This window comes from Lepidochelys olivacea (genome assembly GCF_965140295.1).
Source record: "Lepidochelys olivacea isolate rLepOli2 genome assembly, chromosome: 1".
NCBI lineage: Eukaryota > Metazoa > Chordata > Testudines > Cheloniidae > Lepidochelys > Lepidochelys olivacea.
In genome coordinates this window covers 350,173,569-350,197,306 of record NC_140411.1, presented here as the reverse complement: position 1 = coordinate 350,197,306, position 23,738 = coordinate 350,173,569, and the positions used below count along the sequence as shown (strand labels likewise).

Genomic DNA, 23,738 nt, shown 5'->3' with positions numbered 1-23,738 from the left:
GCCAGGCAGCCCCTTGCCCCCGGCCTCTGTGAGCTCAGGGGTGTGATGCGGCTGCCATGGCAACACAGCTGACAATGGTACCAGCCGGGACGGGACCCGAGCCCCGGACTTGTGCCCACAGGGTACCCGGTGCAGGAGGCCCTCGGGGCGCAGCTCAGCCTTGCCGCAGGGGGGCCCCCGCAGCTCTCTCGGGGCGGGGGCGGGCGTCTGAGCGCAGGGCGGCCGGGGGGAGCCAGCATGGCGCGCCCGCTGAGCATGGACACGCTGCAGCAGGAGTTCTGGAAGGAGCAGTACCTCCAGGAGCTGCGGCTCCGCTTCCGCTGGCGCCAGCGTTTCGGGGCGCCCGTCAAGGCCAAGCAGGAGCAGCGGCGCCGGGCCGCCCGGGAGCCGCTCAAGCTGCCCGCCCTCCGGTCTCCGGCGCCCGTGGCCCAGGCCCAGCGGCTGCCCCAGGCGCCCGCCGGGGCCGCCCCGGGCATCCCGGAGGGGGAGATGAAGCCCGTGGCGCCGGAGGTGCGGAAGCTGCTGTACCAGGGCATCTCCCAGGACGGCGAGGGCCGGCGGCGGTACCTGCGGCTCCGCACGGCCCGCGGGCCCGAGGAGAAGTACTACACCCCCGTCACCACCAACTTCCTCTACGGCTGGCAGATGGGTGAGCCCTGCCCCCGCCTCCCGCCTGTGCCCGCAGGGCCGTCTCGCCCCATAGCCCGGGGCTGCATTGGCGGGGGGGGGGTTCGGCGGGGTGGCGCTCTCCCCTCGGGGCAGTGCCTCCGGAACGGCTCCATGCCGCCGGCTGTGACCTCGCGGCGGGCTGGGCCAATCAGCACAGCCGGCCTGAGCTCGTTTGCGTACAGCAAATCTCTTGCGGCCGGCGCTGTGGGCCGGGGGTTCCCCAGCCCCTTCCCCCACGGTGTCGGGGCACCTGGCTGGCACAGGTTGGGTTTGTGCTAATGACCTGGGGGTGGGGGCAGCCCTGCCCTCTGCTGGATGGGATGAGATCTCGTCTGCTGTGTGTCATAGGCCCTATAGTGCTGGGGTGTGATGGAGATTCCCCTCTGGCTCAAGAGGCAGGGCCGTGGTTCTTGGCCAGGAGGCTCTAGTGCTGAGGGGGCCTGACCTGCGGCCCAGCACCAGCTGTGACAACCCCCCGAGCAAAGCCCACCAGGCTCTCAGCATTTTGCAGCTGCAGCCAGGTGCCACGTGGGCTCTGGAACTGCGATGACAGTCACCATGTCCCCTCAGCCTTCACATGCTCTGGGCCCGCCTCCCGGGGGTGGGAGGTCTCCCAGCCAGACTGGCCCAACAGCTTCCCCAGCTGACCACCAAGCCAACTCCTCTGCCCACGGTGGCCTCATGCCCCAGCCCTTCACCCTTGCCAACTGGAGCATCAGCTGCCGGCTAATAGCCCAGCGAGCGGCTCTGCCCGGGGGGTGTGTGCCAGGGCTTGGGGTTAAAGCCAGGGTCCCCTCTTGGCTCGCTGGGCATGCAGTGGGGGCGCTCTGGGGTCACCCCTGTGACAGGGGACACTCACCAAGCAAGATCGTGGGAGCCCAGTGCTGCCGGGGGGGAAGGTTGGCAATGAGTCAACTAGGGGGTGGGGGGGGGTCTGGGGTTCTGGTCTGTCACCCCCCAGATCATTGTCCCCCCAGCTCACCGCCCTTCCCTTGTGTCTCTGCCCAGGGAAAGTCAACGTCTACGTGCCCCCGTCGCCCAAGTGCCGCATCGAGAGCTTCTTCCGCAAGAATGGGGTCTTCTCGCTGCTGGACCCACGCGATGTGGCCTTGTGAGAGCCCGACCCCCCTCCCCTGCCATGGGGCTCTGGGCCTGGGACTGGGCCAGTCCCCCCACCCCTGGATCACGCTGGCTGCTTGGGACGCTGGGCTCTCCTAACACGACCGCCTGGTGCTGCCCTGCTGACTCTGTGCATCCTTCACCCACCCGGCCGGGCACTAACCAAATGTAGGGCCCGGGGGCCTCCCCTTTAACCGCCTCTGTGCAAAGCGGCATGCCAAGGCAGCTGGGCCTGGCTCCCGGATCTGGCAGAGCCTGACCCCGTCTGGCCAGTGCCCAGCCTGTGGCTGCCAGGGCCCCTCCAAGCAGGGTCAAGGCTCTGGGAGTGGCAGCCGGTGAGGGTCAGGCTGGGCACCAAGCCCTGCGGCGAGTTCAGGGTGGGCACAGGCAACCAGCAGGGCCTGGCACGTCCTTCATGGTAACAGCCCCGGGGCCGTGCCAAGGTGAAGGGTGGGTGACTTTATTGTAGGCTGTGCCAGGCTGGGCCGCACGTGGGCAGAGCCATTGCACAGTCCTGCGGGCTCCTCTCCAAGGCCCCTGGCAGCGCCAGGGGGCTCCCCTGCCTAGCCAGTGTCTCCATCCACTGGGGATCTCTGGTGGCTGCCCACTGTCCTCACCGGCAGTCCCTCGCCCTCTTGGTGGGGACCCCCCAGAGAGCCACCATGGGGGGAAGGAGGGCCTGAGCCCCACAGCACCCCTGAGCCTCCTCTCCAGCCCCTGGGAATGGCCCCTGAGCTGCGGCTCCTGTCCTTCCCTGTGCCCCAGCCCCACAACGCCCCCCCCCCACGCTCCAGGATCTCCAGCCCCACAGCACCCCCCACGCTCCGGGATCTCCAGCCCCACAGCTCCGAGCCATGGTGAGCATGGGGGGAGCCAAGAAGGATGGGGCCAGCCCTGCACACAGCTGGCTGTGGTGTCTGCCCCACCTCAGTCAAAGCCCGGGGTGGCTGGGCAGCAGGCTGTGGGGTGGCTCCGGCTCCCTGGACTCCCTAGGCGCTCAGGGCTCCAGCCCCGCTCTCAGGGCGGGCCCGACAGGACCCTGGGGGCAGTGTGACACCCCTCAGGGCGCGCTCTCACCAGGGCAATCCCCCTTGGGTACAGCGTCTCCTGGGTCTGACCTCAGAGCGTTCAGCCCCCCCCATCCATGCTCCCCACAGTGAGTCCCCCTGGCTGGGACACCTGGGGAAACCTCACACACCCCCAATGGGGCCACGTACCCCAACGCCGCAGCCAGCAGGGACTCAGCCAGCGTGGGACACAAGAGGTTTATTAGTGGTCGGGAACACAGCGGAGAACAGAGCTTGTTAGCACAGAAAGCAGGAACCTTCAGCAAAGTCCATCTGTGGGGGCCAGAGCCCTGGACTGTCCCCCGAGTCCCAAACCTGGAGAGTGTCCTGCGGCCAACAGCCCACCCCCCACCCCCAGTCATGCCCAGTTGCCCCTCCTCCGTCCTTTGTTGTCTTTCCGGCAAAATCGGTCACAACGTCTAACCAGGCAGCCCCGAGATGCTCACACCTGAGTCCCCCCCACCTAGTTAATCATGCTGCACACATGGAGAAACTGAGGCACACATGGAGAAACTGAGGCACACAAACTATTCATACAACACGTTACGCAAATCCCCCACTTCATCACAGGCTGTGTGCTGGCGGCCCCCTGACGGCTGGGCAATGCCGGGCTGGGAGCGAGGGGAGGGGGCCGCCCATCCCTGCATGCCCACCCATATTCAGGCCTTCCCAGCCGGGCTCAGGTCGCTGCCTTCCTCACCCGGTGGCACCAGCGGCTCCAAGAGCTCCTGGAAACTCAGCGTGTTCCTGTGGAGAGACCAGCATGGGTCAGCGTGGGCCAGTACGGGGGAGGGGCTGCCAGCCCTGGGCCAGCACGGGGGACGGGCGGCCAGCCCTGGGGCCGCACAGGAGAGGGGCGGCCAGCCCTGGGGGAGCAGGGTAATGGTGGGGTTGTGACTGGACAGTCTGGGCCAGAGTTGGGGCAAGCGAGGGGGGGGCACCCTGGGGCCAGAATGAGCCTGGGGGGAGGCAGGCAGGACAGCCAGCACAGGGGTGGGATGGCCCAGGCCAGAGCTGGGGGTCTTGGCCCCACACGCCCTGCTGCTCTGCTCGACCCCCTCCCGCAAGCCGCACTCCCCTCCGACCCCCTCCTGCCCAGGCCAGCCCTGCCCCCAGGCAGCGATGCGGGGGGGCGGGTGAGGGAATGGCAGGGACCCCAGCCCTGCTTCGGAGCAGCCAGTGGGCTGGAGCGAGAGACGAGACTCCAGGGCACCCCAGCGGCTCCCCGGCCCCATGCTGCAGGACTGCTCCTCTGCCCCCCCGCCCCCCCAGCCATGCCGCTCCCCGCGGGCACCTGCCTGTGGCCCCTGGCCTGCATGCCACGCGTCCGCGCCCACTTCACCTGCTCCAGGTGCTGCTTCAGCGCCACCCTCTGCTGTGCCCGGGCCTCCTGCCAGGGGGACGGGCCAGGCTGAGCCAACGCTGCCCCACCCAGCCTGCCCCCGGGGCACAGCCAGCCGCCTGGGGACTTCTGGCCTGGCCGGCCAAGAGCCTCGAGCGTGGAAGAGCGGTGCCCCAGAGAGAGCGGGGCAGGGGGACAGGCCACCTCCCTGAGCCCCAGGCAGCCCCCCGCCCCATCTAGGGAGATGCCAACAGGGTCTTGCCATCTGCCACTGCTGGTGCATCTGTGCCCTGACCCCCAGGGCCACTGCCTCCCCCCGGCCCTCCTATTGCCCCCACGCTGGGCTGGATCCCACCCCCCCATCCCCCTTGGGGCAACTGCTTCCTACTGCCCCCATGCTGGGCTGGCTCCCTTCCCCCCCCCCCCCGGGGTGATCATCTCCCCCCAGCCCCACACTGGGCTGGATCCCACCCCCCACCCTCTGGGGTGATCGCCACCCCACACCAGGCTGGACCCCCCCCTTGGGCAGCAGAAGGGCCCTTGCCTGCAGCTGAGGCTCCGCAGCGGGCTGGGGTCTCCCCAGAAGATTCTCCACCGACCTGTGCCTGGCGATGGACAGTCGCTCCTGGAACTGGGGGGAGACGGGGTGGGGGCTTGAACCCGAACCTGAGAGAGCCCGGGGAGGGGGCAGCTGGGCAAGGAGTGGCCCCTTCTCCAGGTGCACAGAGCAGCTGTGCCAGCCCTGCCCGGGGAGCTCCGGGGGCCTGGCACTGCCAGGGCAGGGGAACAGAGCCTCCACGGGGCTGGAGAGAGTGCCCAGAGTGGGACCCAGCCACCCCCCAGCTCCGCACAGGCCAGGGCAGAGGGTGCAGCGCCCCGTGGGGTGCCAGCCTGCCCCGGAGTTGCACCCCCTGCCTGGCCCGATCTTTGCCCCAAGGATCCCGTCCCACCTCCCGGGCAGCGCCAGGGGGCACCCGGGCCCTGGGGCACTTAGGCGGGCACTCTGGTCCCCACACCGCAGGGGCCGGGCCCAGAACGGTGACACTCCCCAGCCTCGCCCCTGGGGGCGCCCTGGGCAGGACAACCCCTTCCCCCCACAGCAGGGCCCGTGTGGGGGGCGAGTCCGGGCAGCCCCCCCGCCTCACCCGCAGCAGCTGCCGCTCCTTGTCACGCGGGTACTTGTGCCCCCTCCCCAGCTGCAGCTCCGCCAGCCTGCGCACGGCCTCCTGCTGCTCCCTCCGGGAGGGGCGGATAAAGGCCTTCTCCCGGCGCAGGGGGCTGCCCCGCAGCTGGCCGCATGGGGCGGGTAGGCCGGGCTGCAATGGCACCAGAAGCGTGAGGGACGGGGGTGCCAGGGGGCCGGGCAGCTGAGCGAGACACCCCTCCCCCTACATGTGCCTCTCCCCGCAGCGGGTGACCCCTGAGCGCGGCCCACCCCCCAAGCCCCTGGGTTTCCCAGGCCGCAGCACCCCCACCGCACAAGGGCCCCATCCTGGCCCATGGGTCGGTGCAGACGGCACCGTGACGGGCACCACGCTAACCCCGCAGTGCCTGGGCCAGGGAAGATGGGCACTCGGGCCGGCACCAAGCCATGGTCCAGCTGTGACTCTATGGGGCTGGGACGCGGCTAGCGGGCATAGGATGGGCCCATGCCAGGGTCGGCTTGGGGGGGGCACCTGGACCCAGCCCGCCCTGAGCTCAGCGCAGCTCCCTGGGGGCTGGGCCAAATTGGCTCCCTGGGGGCTGGGCCAAACCCCTCCCAGCTGGCAGTGCCCAAGCTGGGGGGGGGGGGCATGTGTACCCCTCTTGTCTCCAGGGCAGGCTCCGGTGGCAGCTTCCCGCACTCGGCGCTCCTTGCGTGAGCTGCTTGGGAGCTGGTCTCCTCCCTTCGGGTTGGGGGGCTCCAGGCAGGGGGCTGCAGGGCTGCGGCGCTTTGGGGAACACCAGATCCCTGAGCAGCTTTCCCACCCCAGCCACCAACCCCTGCCCCCGGGCATGGGGCCCCCCCGTCCCATGGCACTGGTCACGCCCCCTCCCCCACCAGGCATGGGAGCCCCCAGCCCATGGCACAGGCCGACACCCCCTCTGCACCATGGGCCCCACCTCCATCCCCTGCCTCAGGGCTTCCCTCCCCACTGCCCCTCCTTACCCAGCATGGCCCCATGGCTTGTTCTCCACGCTTGCTGTGCTGGTCCGCCCAGCCAGGGCTCGCCCCACAGCCTCCAGTACCGAGGACTGCCTGATCCCACTCCAGGGCCTCCCCAGGGCTCTGGCCTGGATGCCCAGGGCTGGGTGGGGAAGGCCCAGTGGCTTCCGCTGGCTCTAGGAGCTGATGGGCCTGCCGCCCCCACTGGACAGCACCCTGGGCCGGCAGCACCTCCCCAGCCAGCTGCAGGGACATCCAGGGCTCCTTAGTCTCCGGCTCCGGCTGCAGGGACACCTGGGGCTCCAGAGCCTCCAACTCCCGCTGCAGGGACACTCGGGGCTCCAGGGCCTCCGGCTCCGGCTGCAGGGACACCCAGGGCTCCTCAGTCTCCGGCTCCGGCTGCAGGGACACTCGGGGCTCCAGGGCCTCCGGCTCCGGCTGCAGGGACACTCGGGGCTCCAGGGCCTCCGGCTCCGGCTGCAGGGACACCTGGGGCTCCAGAGCCTCCAACTCCCGCTGCAGGGACACTCGGGGCTCCAGGGCCTCCGGCTCTGGCTGCAGGGATACCCGAGGCTCCTCAGACTCTGGCTCTTGTTGCAGGGACACCCGGGGCTCCTCAGTCTCTGCCTCCCACTGCAGGGACTCCCGAGGCTCCTCAGTCTCCAGCTCCCGCTGCAGGGACACCTGGGGCTCCTCAGTCTCCAGCTCCCGCTGCAGGGACACCTGGGGCTCCTCAGTCTCTGGCTTCTGGGGCTCCAGGGGCTCCAGGGCCTCTTGCTCCCGGTGCTGAGCAGGCTCCACCTCCAGTAGCAGAGCTCTCCAAGGCTGGGCCACCTCTGGTCCTATCAGTGCCTGGGGCAGAAGAACCTGGGGACCCCCAAGTTCCCGGGGCCCAAGAGCCTCCCTCAGCAGTGCTCCCTGGGGCTGACAGGCCCCTGGCCCCCATCCCTTGAGCTGAGGGACCTGGGGAGCCTCTTCTCCTTTCAGCTCCTGGAGCTCTGGACTTTCCCGGGGCTGGAGTGGCCCCAGTGGAGTTTTGTGGAGCTGTGGGATCCGTGGCCCCCCCAGCTCCCGAGGCTGGTTCACTTTGGGGTCCCCCTGCAGGTGCCCCTGGGCCCAGAGCGGCCCCAGCTCCAGCGGGGTGGCCTCCCCTGGCAGCGCTGGCTGGAGCCGAGGGGCTGGAAGCTCCTCCCCGTGCAGCATCCCCTGGGCCTGGATGCTCCCTGGCCCCAGAACTGGGGCTGGTCTCAGCTCCCTCAGTCCCTGGGGATGAACCCAGGGGGGGTCCCTCAGCAAAGCTCCCTGGGGCTGAGGGGCTCCTGAGGGCTCCTTCAGCTGAGACCCCCATGGCTCCGGCAGCTGAGCCCCCTGGGTCCCCCAAGGCTCTGGCTCGCTCTGGGGAGTGTCCCAGGGCAGAGGGGGCTCTGCCCCCTTTGGGTCCTGGTGCACGGGGCCCACTGGCTCCCTCCCTTCCTGGGGCCTTCCTTGCTCCCCCTGCAGAAGCTCCAGGTCACTCTGCAGAGATCCCTGAGGCTGAAGGGGTTCTGGGGGGCCCCTCACTTCCTGGGGTGCAGGGGCCTGGGGCTCCCACTGGAGCTGTGGAGCACTAAGTTCTGACTGTGGAGCCCCCCAGAGCCGACAGGCATGCAGTGCCTGCTGTCCTTGGGGCTCCCTCCGCAGAACCTCCTGAAGCTGAGGGACCCCCAGGGACTCAGGAGCTCCTGGCTCCCTTTGCGGCCTCCCTGGGGCCTGCCGGGTCTCCAGCTGCCTCTGGGCAGGCTCAGGGGTTCGCAGCCCCATCGGTCCCAGGCCAGCGCGAAGGTCCTGGGGCTGGCCAGCCTCCGGCTCCCTTTGCCACGGCTCCTGGGCCTGAAAGGCTGCGAGGTCCCTCCCCAGGGACCCCTGGGGCTCCAGGGCCCCCAACAGCCCCAGTGGAGTCTTGTCCCTTTGCAGCACCCCCTGAGCCTGATGGGGCCCCAGCTCCCTTTGTGGGGGTTCAGGGGGGTCCAGCTGCTGGGGCTGAAGGACCAGTGGCTCCCTCTGTTCAGGGGGCTCAAGAGCCGCTGGGTCCCCTTGTGGGGTCCACTGCACCGGAAGGGGCACCTGCTCCCCGTGTGGGCGCCCCTGGGGCTTCTGGGCCCTGGACTCCCCCTGGTCCTGGGCCTCGAGGGCCTGTGGATCTTGGGGCTCAAGAGCCGCCCGCTCTGTCTGCGGAGCTCCCTGGAGCGGCTGGGCCCCCGGCGCTTTCTGTAGCCCCCGCTGGGCCGTTGGTGGAGACCCCTGCGGCTGCCGGGTTTCCAGCTCCCCCCGTTCCTGGGCCTCTGGTGCCGGCTGTGGAGTTCCCTGCCGCTGAAGCACGTTTGGGGCCAGGAGGAGCCACTGTTCCCTCTGGGGGGGTCCCGGGGCCTCCGGCGACCTCTGCTCGTGGGGCTGCCGGGCCCCTGTTTCTCTCTGCAGCAGCTCCCAGGCACGAAGGGCCCCTGGCTCACTGCACGGCATCTCCTGGGGCTTAGACGAGACACAGCCAGACATTATAGACCCTATATGGACCCCGAACCCTGTGGCGGCCCGATGATAAACCCATTGCCGTGCCTGGGGCTGCTGGGGCCCCACGACCCCCCCTCCACCCGCTCAGCCATGGGGAGCCCTGCCCCAGAGCAGCATGAGGGAGGGGTTTGGGACCAGCAGGGGGCAGCCCGTGGGTGGAGGCTAGGCTGGACACAGCACCCCCTCGTGGCTGCCCTTATGGTGCCTAGCACGGGTGTGGCCCGGAGCAGGGGTGCCCGTGCGAGCTGGGTGTGAGCCAGACAGGTGCTGGGACCTGCGTCCCACGGCAGGGCCAGTGGTCGGGGCCGATGGGCACCTGGGTTCTGCTCCCTGGTGCTGTCCCGAGTCACCTGCCCGAAGCCAGCTGGGTCCACCTGGGTGGGCACCTCTGGAGGCTTGAACCCCCACCCCCGGAAACGAGGCAGGGGCCACAGCTGGGCTGCTGACCAGAGAGGGCACGGTGCCCCCCACAGGTATAACTGCACAGGTTCGTCTGGGCACTCGCCCCCCCACCCCCCATGGCCTCGCTGCCCCCAGTAGCTGCTGAGGGGCTGTACCCGTCGGGGCAGGAGACGGCCAAGCGTGGGGGGGGGCGGGGGGCAGTGAGCCAGCCCATGTCCCGGCCCTGGCTCCGGGGAAGGAAGTCCCAGAGTGCGCCAGCGCCCCTGGGACCCTCTGTCGCGATCAGCCGGCGCCTGGTGCCACCAGATCTGACCCCCCTTCTCTGGGCACGCCGGGCCACGGCACAGGGGCAGCGGGATCAGCCACAGGCTCCGCGACCACTTCCCCCCCCGCCCTCCATGCTGTGCCCAGTCCCTCCCCCCCGCCCCCCATGGCACCGCACTGTGCCCAAGACCCGCCCCGCACAGCACGTGGCTGTGAGGTGCCCGGCACAGGCTGCCCGGAGCCCCGTGGCCGTGCAAGCTGCCGGTCCTGCCCCACCCGGGCCACGCCACATCCAGGTGCTCAGCCAGGCCAACGGCCCAGCGGCAGAGCCTGGCACCAAGGCGATTCCTCAGGGCCAGGCCAGCCCGGGGAGCTGGGCCGAGCTCACACCTGAGGACGGAGCAAGAACCAGGAGGTGCGGGAGCAACCCGGGTCCCAGGCCTGGCAGCCACCCTGGCACCAGATATTGCTAGCTCCCTGGAGCCACCACCTCCCTTGGCCGTGCCCCACGCCACTGCGCCTGCTGACCGTGCCCCCCCAGCCCCTCCCCCAGCCGTGCCCCACACCCCCTCACCGTGCCCCCCAGCCCCTCCCCCGGCCGTGCCCCACACCCCCTCACCGTGCCCCCCAGCCCCTTCCCTGGCCGTGCCCCACACCCCCTCACCGTGCCCCCCCAGCCCCTCCCCCGGCCGTGCCCCGCACCCCCTCACCGTGCCCCCCAGCCCCTCCCCGGCCGTGCCCCGCACCCCCTCACCCACACCCACCCAGGAGTGCCCACCATGGGAAGACAAGTGGGGGCTGAGTGGGCCCAGCGGGGCTGCCCTGCCCGGGGCACGGTGCCAGGCAGAGCAGTAAGGGGGGACCCACCCAAACCCAGGAGAGCCTCTGACAGCAAGACAGGGCCCAGGGCAGGCACGGTGGCGGGGTGGGCGGTAGGAAGGGGGGTGTGGACCTTCGGGCTGTGGCTGTCCCCCCGCCCGGCTCCTACCTGGGCAGCTCTGCTCCACAGAGCCTCTGCCCCGCTCGTCCAGCTAGGCACTGCTCGCCGCCCCGCCACCAGCCTGCGCCCGGCCAGCGCCTCGTGCCGCGACACCACCTGGAAGGGCGCCGAGTCCCAGAACCTTCCCGCGGAGGGGTCAGGGTTAGGTCCTCTGTCCCGCCTGGCCTGCGCCCGCAGGGAGCACTCACACCCAGCCCCATGCCCTCGCGGCCTGCCCCTGGGGTCTGGGACACCTCACAGCACAGCCACACGGGGGGAAACTGAGGAATGGGGGACGGGGACGTCTCCAGGCTCTCGGGCCTGCCTGGTGCTGCTGAGGGTGTCCCAGCCAGGTGCCCACCACTTGCCCTTAGTGGGGTTGTAGCAGAGCCATGGGGCCTGATCCTGGGGGGTAGTGAGAGAGAGCCAGCCCCCGAGCGTCAGTCAGAGAAGAGGCAACATTACAGCAAGGCCAGGAGTCACCCCCAGCTCTGGGGCTCCATGACCGCGCCCCCCTGCATGACTGCTTCCCCAGATGGATCGGGCCCGTCTGGCCCCAAGTCCCACCCTCTGCCCTGGATTGGGCCCGTCTGGCCCCATGTCCCACCCTCTGTCCTGGATGGGGCCCGTCTGGCCCCATGTCCCACCCTCTGCCCTGGATGGGGTCCATCTGGCCCCATGTCCCACCCTCTGCCCTGGATGGGGCCCGTCTGGCCCCATGTCCCACCCTCTGCCCTGGATGGGGCCCGTCTGGCCTGGCTCCTGCCCCATTGTGGGTTCCTCTGGGCCCTGGCTTGGTGCCAGTGTCCGGGGCCCGGCTTCCCACAGGCGGTGCTGGGCCCTGCCGTGTGCTGGGGGAGGGGAAGGGGGTGGTGGGGCTTCACCCCGGACCCCTCAGCTGTGTCCCGCCATGGCACTGCTCGGGTTACAATGGGGCAGGAGCAGGTCGGCAATGCCCGTCCCCCCCCACCCTGTTGTCTCCTGGCTTAGCACTGGCTGCGCCCCCTTGCTGTACATGGCTCAGGTCCTGGGGGGGCTGCACTGTCAGACATGGGCGAGGGGAGGGCAGCAGTGCCAGGGCGGGGAGTCAGACTTACCCATCCAGGAGCTGCCAGGGCCGGTGCATTGCCCAGGGGCACAGGAGGCTGCTGTCCTCGGTGCCCGCACCCTGCAGGGAGGGAGGGCGACCAGTGAGTATCTGGCAGGGGGCACAGATAGGGCAGAGCCTGGGGGGGGGCGTTCTCCAGGGATGAGCCCCCACAAGGCACAGAGTGTCCCATCAGCACCCAGCTGGCTTGGATCCTGGCTGTCAGCAGACCAGGCATGCAGTGAGTGTGTGGGAGTCTCAGTCTGGAGGCCAGGCGTCCCCGGTGCCCCCTGGGCATCACGGCCAGGGTAAACGGGCCCCAGAGCCCAAGCTACCCTGCCTTAGAGCACCTGCCAGGGCAGTCCATGGCCCAGGGAGGGGAGTTATGGGGGGCTGGCAGCTGTGGGACAAGGACCCATGACCCAGTGGCCCAGCTAGTAAGGCTGAATGCCAGTTCAGGGGAGGGGGGGTCGTGATTGCCCCGGGGGCAGGCCTGGCACACGCTGGCAATGCACTGTCCCTCGGCCCCCTGGGAGTGCCCGCTCCTTACCGTCCCGCTGGGGCAGCATGTCCCCGGCTCCACTCGGCGTCCCTGCCCAGGGGCCCAGGCGTGCCCTGGGTGTGGCTGGCGGTCTGCAGAGAGCCAGGCCTTGGGGACAGGAGACACACGGGTGGGTCAGTGCCAGGGCAGCCCTGGACCCGCCTGCTCCCATGCAGGCAGTGCCAGCCCCCCCCAGCCCTGCGTCCACTCCCCCCCCCCAGCCTGCTCCTGCAATCAGTCCAGCTGGCAGGGCCCCAGGGTACAGTGCCCCCCCGCCCTAGCTCCATTGCTGCCCTCTGCCACCCCTCCCCAGAGAGCAGCTGAACGCCTGGCACAAGGGACAGTGAGTGAGGCCGGGACACTGGCAGACTCACAGCTACCAGCAGAGCAGAGAATAGAACCCAGGAGTCCTAGGAGTCCCAGCTCCCCGGCCCCTGCTCTACCGAGTAGACCCCGTGACGTTATTGACATGAACTGGGACCGTAGAGATCATCGTTGCATCCAAGGTCCTGTAGTGGCACCAAATCTTCTATAAAGGGGGTCAAATAAGGTGTCTAAGACAAGGTTGGGGTTTGCTGGTTATGATTCTGCTGTCTGCTTGCGTGTATTGTTTTTGTAGTTGAAATTATGAATATTGGCTCTCTACTGTCTGTAGTTCAAACTTGTTCTATGCTTCTGGGGGACACCCCCGGACACGTTGGTGTCAGCTCTGCCTAGCTGGCCGGCTGGCCCATGAAGGCCCATCAGCGACACACCTGACCCACTGAGAGAAGGCAGATACACCTTGCGACTCAGCCAGGTACGCAGGGACCTGCCTATGGACAGACCGCTGAGGGTTTTCCAGGCCATGTGAGGGGCAGCTTGTCTCTGGGACAAGGAAAGCAGAGACCACCTGGCAAGAGACTGAGAAAAGCTGCGGCAGCTCCTCCACCTGGTCTTCAATCCTGCTTCTGCCCTCTGGAGGGACTTGGCTACACTGAAGCTCTGAACCAAGGACTGAACGACCCCTCCCAGCTGGGGACTTTCTCCAGAGACTGGATTTGAACCTGCCGTTTATTCCATCACTGCCACAAGCCTGAACCAAGAACTTGGCCATCACTGGATGTGATTGATTCCATTTCACCGATTCTAGCTCTCATCTGTATCTTTTCCTTTTATGAATAAACCTTTAGATTTTAGATTCTAAAGGATTGGCAACCACGAGATTTGTGGGTAAGATCTGACTTGTATATTAACCTGGGTCTGGAGCTTCGTCCTTTGGGATGGAGAGAACCGTTTTTCTTTCACTGGGGTGTTGGTTTTCATAACCATTTGTCCCCATAATGAGTGGCCCTGGTGGTGATACTGGGGAACTGGAGTGTCGAAGGGAATTGTTTGTGTGACTTGTGGTTAGCCAGTGGGGTGAGACCAAAGTCCTCTCTGTCTGGCTGGTTTGGTGCCTTAGAGGTGGAGAACCACCTGCTTGGGGCTGTGACTGCCCTTTGTGACAAAGTGGGAATGTTCTTAATGTTTTCTCTGAATACTGGGTGCCTCAGTTTCCCCTAGGTATTTCTTAAGTATCTAGGTGGTGGGATAAGAGGGTGTGATTGTTGCAGAGCCCTAGAGGGCCAGTGTGATGGTGTCTGACAGAGAATGGCCGACACCCTGTCTCCTGGCCACTGACGGCCTGGGCCTCTCCTCTGCAAAGGTGCCAACTGAAGGGGTTGGAGAGGACCCTGAGAGACAGCGAGAGCCTGAGAAAGAGCTGCAGGAGCTGCAGAAGCAGCATGAACTGGCGGTGGGGGAGCGGAGAGGCCTAGGGGACCTCCCAGGGGTGAGTGGGGATAGACCCCCGGGTGCCAGTTCTTCAGGGAGCCTCGTTACTAAATTGCTCACCCTGGTTAAGGAGGGGGGGATGTGGATGCCCACCTCACTGCCTTTGAGCAGGCTGGAGATATGAAGCAGGGGGACCCTGCGGAAAAGCCCCGGTGTCTAGCTCCCTTGCTGGGTCCCAAGGCCGTAGACTCCGTCAGCCAGATGCGTGGGGTGGTGGACAGGCTCCCACTCCTGGCCCCGGCCTATATGTCTGTGTGGAGTCTCCTGGGGTCAGGTCCCTTGAACCCCCAGTGGGAGCAGAAGGTGGTGGTCAATGGGAAGACATTCCTGGGGTGCTGGATCCCCTGGTGTCCCGAGAGAGGGACATGGTGGGCCAGGTACAATAGCCTGGGGTGATACTTCTGGGGCACCCCCAGCTGCTTCCTGATCCCCCACAGTTCTACATTCCCTGGGGGAGCCCATTCCCGGTACAGGAATCCCTTCTCCCACGGGAATCTGTCCCTGCAGCCTTCCCCAAGGGGGTTTGCAGCCTGCGGCCAGCACGTTCCCTCAGCTCCTCCAAGGAGGGATCCTTCTGCAGCTCAGTCTGGGATTCAGCTGGTTTGGGAGGGAGTGGGACCTGCTCCCTCCTGCGGGCTGGGCCTGGGGTCACAGCCCCGCTGAGCCCTGTCCTGGGTCACCTCCTCCCTGCCATGGGATCACTTCCCAGCAGCACCTCTGGACTAGGCAAACCTGGTTGGCAGCCATCCTGCCCTGCCTGTGGGTCCCCCTGCTCAGCTGGGGTCTCAGCTCCCCCCATGCTCAGCGCTGCCCTTGCTGTCTCAGTGGGGGCAGGCAGCGAGCTCGCTGCTTTGGTCACAGCATCAGAGCCAGCGTGAGCCCCTCTCCGGTGTGCAGGGGGTGGGGAGCATCTCTCTGTCCCACTCGGGCCCTGGTTACAGGCAGGCAGGTAGCCCAAGCCTAGCAGCTCCTCCCCCCAGCCAGGTCATCTGCATTTTCACTGACCATTTCCCTCTCTGCCAATTGGTTCCCTGGATTCAAATTCAAACCCTTGTCTGTTACAGGAGCCGGGCCTGGATCCTGTCCCAAAGAGACACAGTCACCCCACAACAGGGTCTCACAGCTGATATCCTGGAGAACCCCAACGTCCAGCCAGCCCCACCCCTCCTGTGTCTGCACAGGGATCTGGGCCATAGGCAGGGTGAGGGGCTTCGTCCCTGGCACCTTTACCCAGGTCTCTCAGCCCTGCAGCATCTGGGGGGGCTGCACCACCCAGGGCCTGACAACAGTTCTCTGTGTCCCAGGGTCTCGCCACCCCAGGAATGTCTCCCCATTGACCATCACCTTCCGCTCCCACTGGGGGTCCGAGGGGCCTGAGCCCAGGAAACTCCACGCACACATATAGGTTGGGGTCAGGAGTGGAAGCCTGTCCACCTCCCCACCTATCTGGCTGACCCGTCTATGGTCTTGGGACCCAGCTAGATACTGGGGCTTTTCTGCAGAGTTCCCCTGGTTCAAATCTCCAGCCTGCTCAAAGGCAGTGAGGTGGCGTCCACACACCCCCCTTAACCAGGATGAACAATTTAGTAACGAGGCTCCCTGAGGAACTGGCCCCCCAGGGTCTATCCCCACTCACCCCTGGGAGGTCCCCTAGGCCTCTCCAGCTGCTCCATGAGTCCTTTGAATCCAGGGAACCAATCGGCGGAAGGGGAAATGGTCAGTGAAAAGGCAGATGACTTGGCTGGCAGCGGGGAGGAGCGGCTAGGCTCGGGCTACCTGCATGCCTGTGAGCAGACCCCTGGGGCTGGGTGGGACCGAGAGATGCTCCCTGCCCCCCTGCACACCGGAGAGGGGGCTCAGGCTGGCTCTGATGCAGTGAGGAAAGCAGGGAGCTCGCTGCCTACCCCCACTGGGACAGCAAGGGCAGCGCTGAGCATGGGGGGAGCTGAGACCCCAGTTGAGCGGGGGGACGCACAGGCAGGGCAGGGGATCTGTGGGGAGTGGCAAGGTGCTTGGTAAGGAAAGTCTGGATGAGCCTAGGCAGCCTTGTGATCTGATGGCTGTGTCCAGTCAGCAGGGTGGGAAGGCGAGGAGAGTGGAAGATGAGAGTCCCTGGACCTTACCTGTCAGCTGGGTGGAGAATTGTGACAGGGAAGGAAACATGCCTGTGTCTGTCAGGGGTGTTGACTTGCCTGTGGAGGGAGCTACCCTGATCTCCAAGCAGTTGTCTGTGACCAGCCTTGTGTGCTGGGCCAAGGGGAAAGAGATCCCAAGCTGGGTGTCTGGGAAAGGAGAAAGTGTGTCCGGCTCTTCTTTGTCTGTGGAGCAGACAGAAGGGGCCATTCAGCCTGTGATGGTTGAGGGTCGTGCAGTTGTCTCAGAGCTGGTTCGGGATTCAGCTAAAGCCCAGGAAGGGAAGGGCCCTAAGTTTGTGTCTGCTCAGGAGAATGGCCCTGTACCTAGGTCGCATCCAGTTAGTGTCTATGCAAAACCCCAGAGACCAGACAATTCTGGTGCTTGTATTTTGCCCGTTGCTAGTGTGTGGCTGGGAAAGGGTGTCGCAACTCTGTCTGATCAGGGTGAGATCCTAGCCAGGGCACAAGGAGAGCAGAAAGAGGATTTGATTGTGTTACCTACTGAGCGTGTGGAAACCTGTAGCAAGAAGGAAAAGATTCCTGAACTTGTGTGTGGCAAAGGGAAGGAGAATGCTTCTGACCTTTTATCTAGGAAGTCTGTAAGTTTGCCTGAAAGGGGATTGTGTAGGAATCCTCTGGATGGGCCAGAGGTGATTCTGGATGTGAGGGAGACCCAGAAAGAGTCTGTTGTTGCTCAGGAAAGTGTTCCTCTAGAGCAAGCCCTAGGTGAAGAGGGTAAGGGCAGAATTTCTGTGAGGGGTGAACTGTTGCATAGAAAAGCCCCTGGAGAAAGGAATCCTCATGGAGTCTTTGCAAGCAGTTTACAGCAACTGAAGGGTGTGAAAGTGATTTAACCAAGAAAGAAAAGGAGGACTTGTGGCACCTTAGAGACTAAGCAATTTATTTGAGCATGAGCTTTCGTGAGCTACAGCTCACTTCATCGGATGCATGCAGTGGAAACTGCAGAAGACATTATATACACACAGAGACCATGAAACAATACCTCCTCCCACCCCACTGTCCTGCTGGTAATAGCTTATCTAAAGTGATCATCAGTGTGTGTGTGGTTTTTGGGAGGGGGGTGAGGGGATGAGAGAACCTGGATTTGTGCAGGAAATGGCCCAACTTGATTATCATGCACATTGTGTAAAGAGTTGTCACTTTGGATGGGCTATCACCAGCAGGAGAGTGAGTTTGTGTGTAGGGGGGTGGAGGGTGAGAAAACCTGGATTTGTGCTGGAAATGGCCCAACCTGATGATCACTTTAGATAAGCTATTACCAGCAGGACAGTGGGGTGGGAGGAGGTATTGTTTCATATTCTCTGTGTGTATATAATGTCTTCTGCAGTTTCCACAGGATGCATCCGATGAAGTGAGCTGTAGCTCACGAAAGCTCATGCTCAAATAAATTGGTTAGTCTCTAAGGTGCCACAAGTACTCCTTTTCTTTTTGCGAATACAAACTAACACGGCTGTTACTCTGAAACCTGTCATTAACCAAGAAAGTTTCAGTTCCTAACAGCCAGAAATGTTCTGTTGTGAATGGATCCACTGACTTTCCTGTCGAAAGATCCAGTGTGGATAGCTCTGAGAAGGTCTCAGATGGAGTGAGAGCTGTTAAGAAAGTTGAACAGTTCTCTAACCAAGTGGCTGTGTTTGGCCAGCTTGTTGGGGAGACAAGGTTGTGGAGAAAGGGATGTCTCCATGCTAGTTCTGTAAGTGAACAGTATGTGGCCTAGGTCAAGATGGGGGCTCTTAACCAAGAGAGCCCGAATTGCAGCCCTCCAGACTGGAGCTCTGGGAGAAGACCCGATCCCAGTTTGACCCCTGGGGGTTTTGGGGTGACCAAAGGGCACGGGCCGCATAAACCTTCCCCCATGCGGCATGTGAGTGCTATCGACCAACCCCGACCTAAGGGAGGGCATGAAACTGGAAGGGCCTGGTGTAACTCCCACCAAGGAACGGGAGAGATGCTGGGGCATCCATGGGAACGTTGGTGGCTTTGAACTTCCCCAGGTCTCCAGCTAAAATGACCCCACTCAGTTCGGTCTTGAAGGGGGCAGAGATGTGATGAAGCGGGACTGTTCTTAATGTTTCCTCTGAATATTGTGGTGGTGCCTCAGTTTCCCCTATGCAGTTCTTAAGTATCTAGGTGGTGGGCTAAGGGTGTATGATCATTGCAGAGCCCTAGCAGGCACGTATGTACAGGGGTCTGGACACAGAGAATGGCCGACACCCTCTTTCCTGGCAGCTGATGGCCTGGGCCCTTCCCCCCTGCAAGGTGAGAGCTAAAGGGTGGGAGAACAAAGGAATCAGGTGCCCTCCTGGCCCAGGAAAGGGACAAAGCCCAGAGGAGGAGGGGCTGGAGAGAGTTTTCAGTTTGGGGCTGGCTGGGGACATGGAGTGAAGTGCAGACGTGGTTGTCTGGCTCACGGCCCCCCAAAATGGACCCAGCTGAGGGGTCCTGTTCTCTGTACCTACAAGCTCTGTGTTAGACCATGTCTCTGTCATCTAATAAACCTCCATTTTCCTGGCTGGCTGAGAGTCCCGTCTGACTGAGGAGTCAGGGGGAGCAGGACCCTCTGGCCCCTCCAGGACCCCGCCTGAGCGGACTCGCTGGGGGAAGCGCATGGAGGGCAGAGGAGGCTGAATGCTCCAAGGTCAGACCCAGGAAGGTGGAAGCCGGGGGAGCTGTGTGTCCTGCAGACAGGCTGCTCCCGGAGAGGAGGCTCCCCCAGGGTCCTGCCTGGCTTCGTCGGGAGCAGTCCCAGAGCATCACCCAGGGACGCCAGGACAGAGTCCGCACAGGCGGGGTCCTGGGGAAGCCAGAGGGTCCTGCCCCCCAACTCCACAGTCAGACGTGACTCTCAGCCAGCCAGTAAAACAGAAGGTTTATTAGACGACAGGAACACTGTCTAACACAGAGCTTGTAGGTACAGAGAAGAGGACCCTCAGTCAGGTCCATCTTGGGGGGCAGGGAGGCCAGAGCCCCATCTGGGCCTCCCTCCATTTCCCCAGCCAGCTCCCAACTGAAACTCTCCCACCCCTCCTCTGGCCTCTGTTTGTCTCTTTCCCAGGCCAGGAGGCCACCTGGTCTCTTTGTTCTCCAACCCCTTCAGTTGGCACCTTTGCAGAGGAGAGGCCCAGGCCGTCAGTGGCCAGGAGACAGGGTGTCGGCCATTCTCTGTCAGACACCATCACACTGGCCCTCTAGGGCTCTGCAACAATCACACCCTCTTATCCCACCACCTAGATACTTAAGAAATACCTAGGGGAAACTGAGGCACCCACACAGTATTCAGAGACAACATTAAGAACATTCCCACTTCGTCACACCCTGCTCTAAGCAATTTGTCCTGAATTGATACTCTAGGTTGGGTCCCACCAGAGGCAGCATCGTTACACCCCCCTTCCCAGAACTGGGGATAGAACCCAGGAGTCCTGGCTCCCAGCCCCCCCCCACCTCTGTGCTCTGCCCACTATCATAGAATCGTAGAATCATAGAATATCAGGGTTGGAAGGGACCCCAGAAGGTCATCTAGTCCAACCCCCTGCTCGAAGCAGGACCAATTCTCAGTTAAATCATCCCAGCCAGGGCTTTGTCAAGCCTGACCTTAAAAACCTCTAAGGAAGGAGATTCCACCACCTCCCTAGGTAACGCATTCCAGTGTTTCACCACCCTCTTAGTGAAAAAGTTTTTCCTAATATCCAACCTAAACCTCCCCCACTGCAACTTGAGACCATTACTCCTCGTTCTGTCATCTGCTACCACTGAGAACAGTCTAGAGCCATCCTCTTTGGAACCCCCTTTCAGGTAGTTGAAAGCAGCTATCAAATCCCCCCTCATTCTTCTCTTCTGCAGGCTAAACAATCCCAGCTCCCTCAGCCTCTCCTCATAACTCATGTGTTCCAGTCCCCTAATCATTTTTGTTGCCCTTCGCTGGACTCTCTCCAATTTATCCACATCCTTCTTGAAGTGTGGGGCCCAAAACTGGACACAGTACTCCAGATGAGGCCTCACCAATGTCGAATAGAGGGGAACAATCACGTCCCTCGATCTGCTGGCTATGCCCCTACTTATACATCCCAAAATGCCATTGGCCTTCTTGGCAACAAGGGCACACTGCTGACTCATATCCAGCTTCTCGTCCACTGTCACCCCTAGGTCCTTTTCCACAGAACTGCTGCCTAGCCATTCGGTCCCTAGTCTGTAGCGGTGCATTGGATTCTTCCATCCTAAGTGCAGGACCCTGCACTTATCCTTATTGAACCTCATCAGATTTCTTTTGGCCCAATCCTCCAATTTGTCTAGGTCTTTCTGTATCCTATCCCTCCCCTCCAGCGTATCTACCACTCCTCCCAGTTTAGTATCATCCGCAAATTTGCTGAGAGTGCAATCCACACCATCCTCCAGATCATTTATGAAGATATTGAATAAAACCGGCCCCAGGACCGACCCCTGGGGCACTCCACTTGATACCGGCTGCCACCTAGACATGGAGCCATTGATCACTACCCGTTGAGCCCGACAATCTAGCCAGCTTTCTACCCACCTTATAGTGCATTCATCCAGCCCATACTTCCTTAACTTGCTGACAAGAATACTGTGGGAGACCATGTCAAAAGCTTTGCTAAAGTCAAGAAACAATACATCCACTGCTTTCCCTTCATCCACAGAACCAGTAATCTCATCATAAAAGGCGATTAGATTAGTCAGGCATGACCTTCCCTTGGTGAATCCATGCTGGCTGTTCCTGATCACTTTCCTCTCATGCAAGTGCTTCAGGATTGATTCTTTGAGGACCTGCTCCATGATTTTTCCAGGGACTGAAGTGAGGCTGACTGGACTAGAGACTAGACTCCCCTTCCCCACAGCCTTGGTCTTTGGGCAGTTGCTTGGGTACCTCTATGTCTCGCCAGGCCAGGCCATGCCTGTGCTCCTGCAGGAAGCTGTGCCAGGCTGGCCCGCTGGCGCCCATTCCCGGCACCTCCCGGAGCAGCAGCTCCGCGTCGCGGGGGGGCAGGCGGCCGTCGCCGTCGGAGTCCAGCAGCTGGAAGTCCCAGTAAAGCTGCAGGGCAGGGGGTGTGGGTGGGGAACGAGGGACAAGGCTGAAGTCAAAGGCCCCCTCCCCCTCCCCACGGCTTGCTGGCTCAGTGCCAGCCATCAGCAGTAGTGAGCTGTTATCCCAGCCTGGGGAGTGATGGGCTCTGCCCCAGGTCACATCAACACTCGCTCCCCCTCACCCCTGTGCCAAGCTGGGCAATCTGGGGGGGGGCATGTGGGGCCCCGGAGTAGATGAGGCCAAGGGGTTGTGCCAGCCCGGATCCAAGGGCCACATCAGCTGCAGATGGGCCCGGGGGGTGTCTGCACCAGGGGGCAGACAGGTGGGGAGATGCTGCAGATCTGGGGACCAGGGCGGGGGAGGAGCGCCGGGGGACAGGAGCAGATAGGTGGGGAGATGCTGCGGAGCCGGGGAGCCGAGCGGGCGGGGGAGGATCGCAGGGGGGCAGGAGGCAGACGGCTGGGGAGTCTCTGGGGAGCGGAGCCAGGAGGAGCGCAGGGGGGCAGGAGGCAGACGGCTGGGGAGCGGAGCCAGGAGGAGCGCAGGGGGGCAGGAGGCAGACAGCTGGGGAGTCTCTGGGGAGCGGAGCCAGGAGGAGCGCAGGGGGGCAGGAGGCAGACAGCTGGGGAGTCTCTGGGGAGCGGAGCCAGGAGGAGCGCAGGGGGGCAGGAGGCAGACAGCTGGGGAGTCTCTGGGGAGCGGAGCCAGGAGGAGCGCAGGGGGGCAGGAGGCAGACGGCTGGGGAGTCTCTGGGGAGCGGAGCCAGGAGGAGCGCAGGGGGGCAGGAGGCTGACGGCTGGGGAGTCTCTGGGGAGCGGAGCCAGGAGGAGCGCAGGGGGGCAGGAGGCAGATGGGGCAGAGGGGAGGGGGAAGAGATGCTACAGCTCAGCTCTGGGAGCCACCGAGCGAGCGCAGGGCCGGAGCCAGGGGGCGAACACGGCTGGGCCCTGGCATGGACCCTCAGGGCTAAGGGACCCCAGGCCTTGGCCCCTCTGCCACACAGGGTGGGCCCTGTGCTGGGGGCACTTCCCCCCAGCCACTGGTGGGGCAGGCGCTGGCTAGGACCTGGACAGGTCACACAGTGACGGACGCTGCCCCCCTCTGGGCATGGCGGGGCACAGCAGCTCCTCAGCCTGCCACAGGGGGGCACTAGAGAGCCAGGGGCTGCCCCTTCCCCGGGGTCTGGCTGCCCCATGGGCCACAGCCCTGCCTAGATCCCTGCCCCACTCCGCAGGGTCTGACCCAGCCCAGCGCACCTGTGCCAGTAGGTGGTGCCACCATCCAGCCGCCAGCAGCGTCTCCAGCAGCATCTCGGTGCAGAAGCTTCCCTGGGGCCCAGCCCCACAGCCCTGGGGGGAGAAGGGCTCAGAGGGGTGGGGACGGTGCCAGCAGCCCCAGCCTGCTCCCCAGCAGCTGCTGCAGGAGAGCACAGGGGGGCACCGGGAGGGGGGCATCACAGCAATGTGCAAACTGGGCACTGGAAGGCAGGGTCAGCCCCAGGGGGACTGAGTGGGGAGGGGGCTGGGGTAACAGGGGGCTGCGGGTCAGGACTGAGGGGCCCTGGCGGAGCTGGAGGGCAGGGGAGAAGGTTGCAGGGTGCTGTCCAGCTCACACCATCTCTCTGGCATTCATAGCCCATGTGCCCAGCTCATGCCAGCTGCCCTCAGCACCTGCCCACCCCCCACAGGAGCCATGGGCCAAGCTGCCCCACACTGGACCCTCCTGACCCAACCGGGTCCAGCCCCTGCAAGGCTTCCTGCCAGCGCAGCACCCCGGGGTGTCCCCAGCCCTGTCCCACCAAGCTGGCAATGGGGCTGTGGTCTGGCCCCTGGGGGCGAGGGGGTCACCAGCCCCCCCCCACGTGGCAGCTGCCCAGAGAGGCTGTGTGGGGCCCGTCTCACCTGGTGCGTGGCCCCTGGCCTCTGGGCCCCCTGCGGGTGGAGCCCACACAGCTCCCACAGGCTCGGGGCCTCCTGGGGCAATGGGTCCATCTCAGGCAGCTGGTGGCCTGCGGAGGAGGTGGTGATCAGCTCCCCTACGGCTTGGAGCCAGGACCTGCCCCCCCCCATGCACCTACCCCAGGGCACCCCCCACAGCTCCCCTGCGCCAGGCCCCAGGACTCCCCCCCATGTCTGGCACTACTGGCCCCGGTGATGGGGTCCCCCCGGCACCATGGCCCCCGGGGGCTCGAAGCCTGGAGGGGGTGGCTGGGCATCCCACAGACGGGTAGGTTGGGAGGGGCCGGACCGACCCAGGGAGGGTCCGCAGTGTGCCAAGGCTGGGAGCTGGCCCGGGCTGGCAATGGGCTAAGGATGCCCCCCAAGTGGGCAGTGCCCATGTCCCCAGCCTGCAGATGCTCACAAGGGGCAGCCAAGGAATCAGCCCTGAGCAGATGCAGGGCCCTGCCACGCTGTCCTGTGCCCATCACCCCAGCCTCTGCACCATGCCGGGGGGCAGCTGGTGCCCCGTGTATGTGTGTGGGGGGAATCGTACCTGGTGGTGGCTGTGTCAGGCGCCCGGCTCCCTGGCTGCTGGCAGCTCCTCAATTATGCAGGGGCACCAG

At 64.5% G+C, this 23,738-nt stretch overlaps 2 protein-coding genes across 2 annotated transcripts; one reads left to right on the top strand and one right to left on the bottom strand.

The window, feature by feature from the left end:
* Positions 1–231: 231 nt before the first annotated feature.
* Positions 232–1,893, top strand: SPMIP1 (sperm microtubule inner protein 1). The gene is made up of 2 exons (XM_084617447.1): positions 232–649; positions 1,678–1,893. Exons 1-2 carry the CDS (start codon positions 238–240, stop codon positions 1,782–1,784), a joined length of 519 nt encoding a protein of 172 aa, XP_084473573.1. The 5' UTR covers positions 232–237; the 3' UTR covers positions 1,785–1,893.
* Positions 1,894–3,181: 1,288 nt separating this feature from the next.
* LOC311524873 (uncharacterized protein) lies at positions 3,182–23,172 on the bottom strand. Its single transcript, XM_084636474.1, has 10 exons — positions 23,077–23,172; positions 22,432–22,524; positions 21,017–21,181; positions 12,173–12,271; positions 11,633–11,703; positions 10,545–10,677; positions 6,347–8,851; positions 5,343–5,513; positions 4,742–4,828; positions 3,182–3,602 (listed from the first exon to the last, which is right to left on the bottom strand). Exons 1-10 carry the CDS (start codon positions 23,164–23,166, stop codon positions 3,552–3,554), a joined length of 3,465 nt encoding a protein of 1,154 aa, XP_084492600.1. The 5' UTR covers positions 23,167–23,172; the 3' UTR covers positions 3,182–3,551.
* Positions 23,173–23,738: the final 566 nt, after the last annotated feature.

Bases quoted from the DNA above. Each gene is read 5' to 3' on its own strand.
- SPMIP1 (XM_084617447.1), top strand. From the start codon at position 238: ATGGCGCGCCCGCTGAGCATGGACACGCTGCAGCAGGAGTTCTGGAAG. The intron at 650-1,677 runs GTGAGCCCTGCC...GTCTCTGCCCAG, and splicing joins CCTCTACGGCTGGCAGATGG to GGAAAGTCAACGTCTACGTG.
- LOC311524873 (XM_084636474.1), bottom strand. From the start codon at position 23,166: ATGGACCCATTGCCCCAGGAGGCCCCGAGCCTGTGGGAGCTGTGTGGG. The intron at 10,678-11,632 runs GTAAGTCTGACT...CTCCGCGGGAAG, and splicing joins CCCTGGCAGCTCCTGGATGG to GTTCTGGGACTCGGCGCCCT. The intron at 8,852-10,544 runs GTAGGAGCCGGG...GTCTCGTCTAAG, and splicing joins TGTGGAGCAGAGCTGCCCAG to CCCCAGGAGATGCCGTGCAG.